Here is an 11,378-nt window from a genome sequence, read left to right on the forward strand (position 1 = left end):
TAGCATTAGTAATAGGGTTCTGACTGAAACTCCACAAACAACGGATTGAACAGCCTCATCCACTAATATCGCAACCATCCTCCTTTTACTTTTTAGACTGAAGAACGCTTCCCTACAGCAAGCAATCACATACAAGAACACTTTTAAAAGTAACATCGCTGCCAGCTCCATGTTGAACTAACAGATATGATCTTCACCTCTAACTCAGCAAGAAAGTGAGCAAGTGTCTTTTACAAACATGGCAAACTATTCTTGTTACTATTGCAAAATACCCACAGGCTATATAGAGAGCCTATGGAGGTTATTGACCCATAACTAGGTTGCTATAGTAACCTAAATACCAGTATTACACTAGGTTTCTGAAGGATAAAAATGTTGATTTCTTCATTCTTTTGGCGGCTTTAATATAAGAAAGACAGATCATTGTCCTTATTTTATTAAGACCCTGTGTTGGAAAGTTAAAGTTTACACCACATCGTTTCACTCATTTGGTTTGAAAAGAGTTGATTAACTTCCAGCAACTCCATGTGAATACACACACACACACACACACACACACACACACACACACACACACACACACACACACACACACACACACACACACACACACACACACACACACACACACACACACACACACAGCAATCTTTTCTACTATACTCTTGATGAGTTGAGATTATGTGGATTCTTTAAGATACAGTGGCTCCCAAAGCACTTAATGTGTGTGTGTGTGTGTGTGTGTGTGTGTGTGTGTGTGTGTGTGTGTGTGTGTGTGTGTGTGTATGAGAAACCGCCCGCTGCTGTAAGCAGCTGCTTTAATATCTTCCCCCCCACCATTTTTAATAATGCTGCGTCTATAGTTTCACCCTGGAGCTCAGCTGGCCACGTTTTAATGCAATGAGGAAGAGCCGCCTGTTGATAAATTCACTTGAAAGCAAGTTACAATTAAAGAAACATTTGTTCTACAGCTTGACTTTTTTATTTTTATTCCTTACTGGTGGGGCAGTGCGGTGAATACATGCTATGAATGTGAATATACTAAAAGCGTGAAATAGTATGAATCCGTTAGTCGGTTCATTTGCACTTCAAAGGGATAGTTCTGATGTTCCGAGGTGGGGTTGAGGTAATTATCCAGAGTCGGTGTATTACCTACCGTAGACGGGGGTTTGACCTCGCAGAACACAGGAGCTGCAGGTCTCCAGCTTTAAAACATTACCAGTTTGGATTCAGCGAAGTCTAATAATACCGCAAACAAACTAAATAATTGTGGCTGTCTGACAGCAGGGTAAAACGGCAGGAAAATATTCTAAATAAAGCGTGCCCCACGTGCACAGCAGCACACTGCTCTGCCCCCGTGCTGATACTCCTGGGGGCGAATCAACTGCCATCTACTGTAGGTGATGCACTGACTCTGGATAATTACCTCATATAACCCCATGTCAAAAACATCTGACTGTCCCCTTGATTGACAGATGGCATGCGCATCTAATCTTTATGAGCCATCAGTATTTAATTTAACTGTGCAGGAGAGACCATACACTTAAAACCAAAGTATTCACATCAATATTCCGGCTTGAAACAGTGCAAAGTTAAGATTTCAGTCTTCAAAAGAACCACAAAGCTTTCAAACATCTAAAAAAGAGGGAGAGTGGTTACTTTTGATTAATTCACTGGTTTGAATTATCCTCAAATCTCCCATCTTTTTGAATATTGGAAGGCACTTGTGCACACACATGAACATATTTCACAATATGTCCCACTAAAGATCTTTTTGTAAATGTTCTATTTTACGTTTATAGCTGGAATAAAATAAATAAATGAGAGTGCAGCAAAAAAAGTTGGACGCCACTAAGGGATTTCCAATTACCAGAGTTCTCCATGTCTTTGCCCCAGGGCTTGGACATTAGACGGTTTCATTACCCCGGGGCAATAACTGACAGCAGCTCTCCATCACTCTCATCCAACACACAGCTTCTCAAAAAAGCTGTGGATGTCAGCGGTGCCTGTTTGTTTTCGGTATTGAAGTGAAAAAAGGGGGACATTTATGTTTCTCCACTTGAATCAGTGGAATAGCACACAAGGAACTGAAGCAAAAACAAAAGGAACTCTGGGCAATGCTTTGTTTTTCAGTTATTCTACTGTGATCAAAATGATTTTCCTATTTCCATCTCTGTGTTTGGTCATATTAAAGCAATGAAGGATACATTCAGGGAGCCAAACATATTATAGCAGGGAAATAACAAATGAGTCCAATGCTGCATTCAAATGAAATCAGGCAGACAGTAGATGGATAGAGCAGATATGATGTTTGTGGACGAGAGCAGGACGGTAAAATCACGAGCTGCACACGGGAAAAAAGGAAGTCTTTACCCCGGTTTGCTACACCGGAACCCCAGAAATATCTCCTCAGAGCAGGGAATCCTGCAATACCGGACTGAACATTTCACACAGAGTCGTTGTGTTGCATCTTTGCACCTTATGGTGTCTGCCTAGTTTCCACTGCTTCAATGTTAAAAGCTGCACCATTGGCTCCACAATGAGGTTTCATCCCTTCTGCGTGACAGTAAAGTTCACTTGTGACTTATGGCAGCGCCTGTGGCAAAGTGCATCCACATTTATTCTGAAATACTCCTGCATGAGCAAAATGTCTCCACCAGAAGACATTATTTGGGTGATGGACGTGCCCTTAACTTTAGACATGCCCCAACCAAGGTCAGGATTTTTTCCCCTTGACTTACTACTTTGCTAATCATCATCTTACCTATCATCTGAGCTCTCTGCCTTAAGGCCTCTCCCCCACTGTTTCCAGTCTTACAATCCCTCAGTGAGCTGAGGTTTTTCATTCTCACCTGCAGCTTCTTGTCCCTGAACAGCAGTTTGCGTCCCGTTTCATTGAGCTCCAGCCAGTCAATCTTGGAGTGTTGGCTGATGGTTCCCAGATTGTAGCCCGCGGCTAAGTCAACTGAGGAGAAGAACAGGTGAACTGAGCAGCAGTCAGACTGCAGGTATCTGACAGTGTATCTGTCTAAAATTGGCCCTTTATTCAAATAATCAGTCATTTTATAGTAATTATCTTTGAATCTATCAGGCAGAATCTTTAAAAACCTACTTTATTGCTGTTGATGAAACATCTTTTTTTTTTTTATTAAACTGTGGTATGATCCAGTCAGTCCAGTGTGGTCCACTCCAATGGAAATGACACAGTTCAACGGATGATATACTTTAAGTTAAGTTTAATACCAAGGCGAGTCATCATGGGTGAAAACAAAAAATCTATTTATACTTGAAGTACCAAAAGTAGAAGTAGTCATTCTGTAGAATGGCCCAATTCAGTAGAATGTAAAGTACTGCATATAATGTGATTCTCGTTATTGATGCAATAAATGTGTTCATCACTTTAATGTCACAGATGGGGCTAATTTTAATTATTTGATATACTGCTGGGTAGCTTGTGAATTTATCCCCGCGGATCAATAAAGTTTGATCTTATATGAACCTCATGATATTCAGGCATGATGTATTGGTTGATTGTATTATCAATCAGAATTTGGAAAGTAACTTAAAGCTATGCTAGGTTTTCTTTCTCGTTAGATTTAAGTCTTGCTAGCTACTTTTCTTGGAAAAGAGTTGGCAACACGGCGGTTGGATCATTTTTAAAATCTAGCTTACTCTTGTTGGTTTCTAAAATGTCACCTACCCAAGCTTTAAATGAACAAATACATGTAGAGGGGTTAAAAAGTACAACATTTCTCTCTGAATTGTAGTGGAGTACAAATCTATAAGAAAAGTAAGTAAGAGAAGTACTTCAAGATTGTACTTAAGTGCCGTATTCAGTGGTGGGAAGTATACAAATACTTCATTACTGTACTTCATTTGAATTTTCAGGTATCAGTACTTTACAGTATTTATTTACTCACTTATTTTACATTGACAAACACTCATTCTTACCAACACAGATGGTCTTTATATCAATCAGATATGCAAGCTTCTTGTTGTCTTCAACTCCTCTCTGCTTCCTCTCATTTAGTCGGACACTGCACAGATAAACACACACATTTCATAAAAAATACAAATTAAAACAACGATATAACGAATAAAATGTGTACTAATTCAACATCCAAGTATTAAATCCTGCATCCGCTCCATATAATTGGCTTCAGCTGCTGTTAAAATCCCAGGATGCTCATGATCATGATGTTGTCATGCTACCGCATCCAGCCAGAGGCGAGGAGCAGTCAGAGCATCCTGAAACCTCGCAGTCGGCCATTAGTCCGCCACCCAGGGACTGTCAGCCTTGACACTTTTGACAGGCCTGAATATTTTAACATGGAGGGGTGCTGATTTGTCAGCTGAGGCTCACTGACGCTTCTCTAGCCGTGCAGATATCTGGAGTTTCTGCACAGCTCAACACACCCATCTAGTGGACAGGGCTGGAAATATATATCAGGAATCATCAGACAGCGTGACACTATTTTTACTTGGTTTAAAAATAACTATTTAATTTAAAATGTTAGCATACTGCAACCAGTTTGTTAAAAAAAACTATGTTTTTTTTCCGAATAGGCTCAATTTTCTTAGCAGTCCGTATGATTATGATAATGATGATGATTCTGAGCTCAAATCACAACCGGACGCTGCAGCGTTGCAAAGTGAAGTGGTGGTCCTTTACCTCAAAGAGTTTTCTTTTCCTCACAAATGTATGACTATGAATAATCTCGGAGAATATCTAATTTGAAGAAAATATCCAAGAGTTTTCTTGTAAATGTTCTAAATAATGTACTACGTTACTGCTAAACCTACTGGATAAGTGTGTTTTGGGTAAGAGGGCCTACCTGATGAGGTGGGGGTTCATAAATTCAGTTCGGACTGATCCCAGAATCTCGTTGTTACTGTATTCCACCAGGCTCAGCTCCCCAGCGTTAAAAATCATACACACCTGAAACATAGATAGTCAGATAAAACACAGTAGCTTGTAACATGATTAGAGCTTTAGTAAGCCACAAAGTCTAACGCACAAGACATGACCGATATTGTAACTATATTCTACAATTCATTGCTCTTCAGCGAGTACTGTCTAACTTTACTGGAAATCCAACATGAAGGTATTTGTTGAATATTCATGGAGAAATGTCCCACAACAACCTAGTTAATAATAATCTCCAACTTACAGATTCATTTTCAAAGAAGAACTTTTCGTTCCCCCCAGAGCCGGGCCATGAGACCTGAAAGAGAGGCGGAGTTTAAATGGAGATGGAAACAAGGAAGCATATACGTATGACATCACTACGTACAAATATACCAAAGATGTTCCAACAATGTGGATCTTCAACATTCTTTCCAAATGGACATTTTTTTAGGCTTTTGACACTACATTTGAAATAACATTGATGTCTATTGTATTGGCATGTAGGCAGAAGAGCCAGAGCACATATTTCAAAACATCAGTAGATAAACTCAAACATTTATTTTTTGGAATTATGGTCCTTGTGAATAAGCATAAGTAAATTGGTAATCAGGGCCTTGTTCATCCTCATAAGATCCATATTCATGATAATATGTGTTAATAAGGGTTAATAACAGTATGTTCACGACTGCTTAAGCCTGAGAATTGTTTAAAATAACATTACAAAGACATGTATTGAGTTTAATAACTTACCTATTATGTCATTGTTTAACCTTTACAAAGCATTTTTGTTGCTTTATTAAGATTAATACACACTTTATTATGGATTTTTTTAGCAGTTAACGATGCACTTATTAACAGTAAATTATGCTTTTTACAGCTACGGAACCAAAGTGAGAACATGCCTTATTAAGGTTAATAAATCATTTATTAAGCACTTATTAAAAGCTAACTATGCTTTTCACAGCTCCCCCAACCGGAATGAGTTCTACATGTGGTCACGGATGGTCAACATGTTTTTCAAACTATTCATACTTATATAGGCATATTAACACATACTTTTACTACTTTTTATTACGTTTTTTTGTTGTCGCTGTGATTTGGGTGAAGTGACACTTTAAGCCCTACCTCACTCAGTTTATTCGTCAGCAGGTCTCCCAGAAGAAGAGTATCGGAGGTGTGAGCCACCAGGTAGCGATCTTTGCCCATGATTTTGATTTCATCGATCTCATAACCATAATAGGACTTCAGGACCACCCGTGTTCCTGTGGAGAGGTTCCTCACTATCACCTTGAGGAGAAGAAGAAGGGGATGAGTAACATGGAGGAAAAATGGAAATAAAGACATAAATAAGACAGTTTTATTTGTATTTTATAAAGAAATAGGTGGATTTTGACAACTTGATGCATCACAAAACTGAAAACATCAGTCAGTTAACTCTGTCTGGTAGAGTCTAAGTAAAAATTGCCCAACTCGCAACATGACAGAAAGTGTTATGTTGTAAGAGTTCTTCATGGAAATGTGATGACACATCAGCTGTTATGAATTTCTCAATCACAATACATTTTTCAAACCACAGCAAAATCCATTCTTGCATTGATTAACTTATATTTTCTTAATGAGCAAAGATTGATTGAATTCTAAAGCTATTTCTACACATTTCTATCAGTTGTTCCCTGTGTCATTATTCTGTGTGAAAAACGAATGATTGTCCCAGAGCAGAAGTTATTCTACAAAGTTATGTCTCCGTTTCTAAGGTTTGTAGTACAAATAAGACAATACAGCATTTGTTTTGGGGAATTACACTAAGCATATCATTACATTTGTTTGCAAATGATGCAATATATTCTTTTCTGTTTTCGACCACATACAATCTTGTTGGAAAGTATCCTAATTATAATGTGTGGAATATTTTTAGTTCATTTTTGTTTGGTCGGTCTTCAAATTTGATACAAACACAATATGTTTTCCAATTTTTAATTTATTCCCTTTACTGGTCCATGTTATTCATCAATTAATTAGACACTGATACTGTGATTGCTTCCAAACCTTCAGCTCTGTTGTCCCTTCCTTAATTATGAAATTGAGATACTGGACTGCTATTTTGTTTTTATTTGAATTAATTAAATCTGAATAATTGCTATTCCACAATCAGCTAACTATTCTCAACTTCATGTCGTATTAATTGGCTAGTGGCGGAGGCCAAAGTGAGGGCTGGAATTGCTTATTTGCTCCTGAGTTCTATTCAGCGTTTGGGAAATGACTGACACTTGAGCTGGTCTTGTACCTGGCTCAGGCCCACGTAGGTCATCTCAAACTTCTTCTTATAGATGGATCTCCGCAGGCAGCAGTCGAACAGCTCCACTCCCCCACACAGTGTTCCCTACACAGACACAATAAATACATAGTAGGGTTGTATGAGGTACTTTGGGGTTTTAAAAAGGTTAGTTTGGATTTCAAAGTTACACAATAACACTAACAACTGATCAACTCAGTGGACGAGCAGAATTATTAATATTGAATTCTTTGGCCATTTTGCTGCAGCCCCCGTCTATAGCAGTACATTGCGTCGCTCCCGCACTGGTATTTCTGTCTTTCCAAAAAGGGGGCGTACTGGCCAGCATGCCAACAGTAGGTTGTCGTTAAAGTCACACTCGGGATTAAAATAATAAATGACAGAAAAGCATTTACAGCACAGAGGCGTGATCCGTCTTTCTTCCAGGCCAAGCTGGTGATGGTGTAGAGGTTGAGAATCTCTTTAGGCTTGGCTTCATCCCAAACGCCTCTCCTGGGAGCCCAGTTAAACACCCTCAACCTGGGGGACACATCAGGGACAGAAACAACTTGCTGAACCCATGCACAAATCAGAGTAGTTGGTACCCTGAGGTGCACATTTCATCTGATAGGCATCACTCAGTACTGTCTTTAAACCAACTATGGGGCCACATACTGACCGGTCATAACTGCCAAACACGACCGTCTGCCCGCTGGGGCTGGTGGCGGCCACAGTGAACTCCTTCTCTGTCCTGTCGCGGGTGTAGTCGAAGGTCTGCAGAATGTGACCCTCTTTGCCGTAAGCCACCACCTTCTTGTCGCAGCCGCCCACCATGATGCTGTTTACGCCCCAGGCCAGGGCGTAGGGTGGACACGGGTGCACCAGCAGCTTACCCTACGTCAGAGTGGAAGTAGGAGGGTTTATTTGTCTGATAGATGTACTATAAGTGTTGGGACGATAATGTAGAAAATGATGATATGTGTTAATGTGGGTACCTGAGACTCCCCTGAGCCTTCGTCATCAAAGAAGTAACGCACAACTGTCCCATCAGCATGGCCAGACAGGATGCCTTTACCAGAAACACTAGCACAGAGCAGACCAATAACACTGACCGCGTGTAACCCGTGTACCACAGAAGAAGACAATAAATAAGTATATCATTTGGTGTCATTGCAAACAACTGTTTTGGGAGTTACAAACTAACGGTGCATCTAATGCTAACCGATCATAATTACATATAAAATATGTATTTACTTGGTTGTCAGTGAGACGACACAGGACTCGGTGCCATAGATGGTGGATGACTTGTTTGTCTCAGTGTTGGCAAGACGAACCTATGAAAAAGTAAAATAAAATAAAAAACGTTGGTCATCATTAACATCTTTTAAATGCTGATACGTTTTGCACCAAGAGAGACTTATTGAAACGGTTGAGTAACATTTACAATTTCTGTATAATAGAAAAGCAATTCATTAAGTAATTGTTAAGCCAACAGAATGAAAACACATCTGACACAGCAGCTACAGAACTAGTTAGTGAGAAAGTTAGTACACTATTGTAACAACAGCTACTACGACAAGGTTTCTTGCTATCTGCTATCCCACTAATACGTCTGTATTACTCCCACCAATTATAATACACTAACAACATTTATAATATCATAATATTAACAACATGTTGCTGACTTACTTTGCCATCCGCTAATCCATAAACAACTGCATGCTCTGCAGGCCAAATCAAGCAAGTCACAGCGCTCTGCAACAAAACGAACACAATGGTACATTACATAGTTGTCAGGAAATTGGAAATTTACGACCAGGAAAAATAACTTTTCTCAGACGCAAACGCTATTTAATCCGAATTTTAACAGGAAACCATCCAACAGGTAATATATGTAACTCATGATTATCAAAGCATAGAGATTATGAATACCTTAAATGCACACTAAAACAGCAGCTAGAACAACATATGCAGCATTAATTGTAACTTTTGTAATTTTCAGGAAACACTTCTTTTCAACCTAATGTGGTGTCAAATCTACTACATCCGTAGAATACACTAACTAACCTTTTAAAGAACATTCACTGTTGCATTAAGTAATATTATTGTCTGTTAAGCACAAGAATACAACCAATACTTGTCACTACAACTTTGTAATTGCCAAAGCAAGGGGTCGACTCCTGTTTACTCACAGTCTGAACAAATTTCTTGCAAATGGTTTTCTTTTCCCCCCTAGGACAGAAGATAACACTGATTTAATATAATCTGTTTGCATGCATCAACATATGGAAAATCAAGAGAAGCAAGGAGACAAAAAAACATCCACATGACATTACCATTGTTCCCCAATTCTGTAGACAAAGATGATGTTGTCGGACTGGCCGATGGCGATTTTGGTGGAGTCCGGTGAGAACGCCATGTCGGTGACAACGTAACTCTGTTTTCCATACTGACAAAAGATGACATTGGATTATTATTAACACCCAACCTGTATATTATTGTATAATACAATAGAGAAAAGAGTCTGAGTAAAGAACATATTTTCATCTTTATTCATCTTTCTAAATTATGGAGCGTTTGGATTTTTCTTTTATGTTATCGTTTGTTTTTTCCCTTCAGTTGATGGGAGCTCTGTTCCTCTGTTTTTTCATTATCTGGATTTTAAACAGCTTTATGTGTTTGCAAATCAAACACAACAATAACAAATAGAAGGTTGTACAATATTCTTCTCACACAAACATAGCAAAAGGAGCCTTCGGGACAGTAATGTCAAACCTGACAGATATCAGAAGCACATCTGTTTACAATAGTTACTTTATGTATAAAAGAACAATTTTAAACACAATACACTCCTTTCTGGTTGTGAGATTAGGCTAACTGCCCTCCCGTCTCACCTTGGAGTCTATTGGTTTGGTAGAGAACTTGTCCCTCTTCTCTCCCTGCTCATCGTAGAGCAGCACCACTCTATCAACGGTGTAAACGGCGAACTTGGTGTTGTTCGGTGCCCAGGCCATGCACGACACCTTTGCAGCTACCTCCTGTGAAGGGAGGGGGGGGGAAACAGTCAGGCGTGGTAACTAGCCGATGCCTGAGCAGAGCTACTTTGTCGACCATTATACAAAGACTCTGCCCAAATCGTTAAGACAGCCTTCGGTTGTTTGGGTCGTGTTAGCCATACTTGTCTCAAAGTAATCACACGGCAGTCGTTAACGAGTAAAGTAAGATTAACATTTGTATTTAGCGTCAACAACAATTGAAGGTGAATCAGTAAAATCACCTATATGCCGAACTGACGAGAGAACATTAGTGTTTCGCTTACAGCTTCTTTCAATTAGTGTTATAAGAGCATTAAGGTTACACAGCCACACGTTGTAAACTGGTGCTCCAGCATCAGCTAGCATTAAAGCGCTAGCTAACTTGTCGCTTACCTGGGGCGTTAATAGTGTTTTGAGATATTTTAGTTGCATTTTCCTGGTATCTTTAGGAAGCTCGCATGGGGAAGAACGTATTTGGTACTGACTTAAAGTGCAATCTTTACATTACGGTCATTTTGTGGACCAGGGCCACGATCGCAACTAGCAGGGAGGACATCTTTGTAAACATAACTGTGATCTCCTTAGTTACAGTCGAGACGGGGGCTTGTGGTGCATTTTTGGGCTGTGGGAAATATCAGGGACTCTCACAAATTAGCTTCCGACTCTTACGTTGATTTGTTGCGACAGATTAAGTTTATTCCAAACATAAATTTATTTTAATTAAGAGTTTATAAACTATCGTAGACAATGCATCAGTATATGTCTGCAGATTCAAAACAATATTCTGGGTATAAGCAAAATATAGACTCGGTTCCGTCGCAGTTAGTTAAGAAGCGAGCGATATAGTTCCAGATAAAAGGGTACAGTTCTAAATTTGCTACGGCAATATATTGAAACGTTAGACATTCCTGTAGAGAATATGTTGTCCTAAAACGTTAAAAGTTGTGGAGATGCCGGGGATTGAACCCGGGGCCTCATACATGCAAAGCATGCGCTCTACCACTGAGCTACATCCCCTTCCTTGTTTCGGCCTGCGGAAGTGAGGTATTTAATCATACCTACCGGTCTCTCCCATATGTAATGGTACTATTTCTTTGTTTATTATGTTGTGACGATAATAAATGGTTAGAAATGGTAGATGTTTTGCTCTAGAGTAAAATGG

The 11,378-nt window shown here is 39.4% G+C and overlaps 1 protein-coding gene across 1 annotated transcript in view; it reads right to left on the bottom strand.

Annotated features, from left to right (window-relative positions):
- Positions 1-10,771, bottom strand: part of ift172 (intraflagellar transport 172) — a 37,980-nt gene extending 27,209 nt beyond the window's left edge. The window contains exons 1-15 of the mRNA XM_084031208.1: positions 10,610-10,771; positions 10,076-10,219; positions 9,518-9,630; positions 9,374-9,413; positions 8,871-8,936; positions 8,436-8,515; positions 8,177-8,264; positions 7,861-8,075; positions 7,598-7,721; positions 7,194-7,289; positions 6,035-6,196; positions 5,172-5,225; positions 4,836-4,939; positions 3,952-4,037; positions 2,853-2,965 (exon numbers count right to left, since the gene is read on the bottom strand). Of these exons, the coding sequence (XP_083887334.1) occupies positions 2,853-2,965; positions 3,952-4,037; positions 4,836-4,939; positions 5,172-5,225; positions 6,035-6,196; positions 7,194-7,289; positions 7,598-7,721; positions 7,861-8,075; positions 8,177-8,264; positions 8,436-8,515; positions 8,871-8,936; positions 9,374-9,413; positions 9,518-9,630; positions 10,076-10,219; positions 10,610-10,648 (1,524 nt within the window). The 5' untranslated portion in view covers positions 10,649-10,771. The remainder of the gene's footprint in view (positions 1-2,852; positions 2,966-3,951; positions 4,038-4,835; positions 4,940-5,171; positions 5,226-6,034; positions 6,197-7,193; positions 7,290-7,597; positions 7,722-7,860; positions 8,076-8,176; positions 8,265-8,435; positions 8,516-8,870; positions 8,937-9,373; positions 9,414-9,517; positions 9,631-10,075; positions 10,220-10,609) is intronic.
- Between the last annotated feature and the right edge of the window lie 607 nt (positions 10,772-11,378).

This window comes from Eutrigla gurnardus (assembly GCF_963514095.1).
Source record: "Eutrigla gurnardus genome assembly, chromosome: 16".
Classification (NCBI taxonomy): domain Eukaryota; kingdom Metazoa; phylum Chordata; class Actinopteri; order Perciformes; family Triglidae; genus Eutrigla; species Eutrigla gurnardus.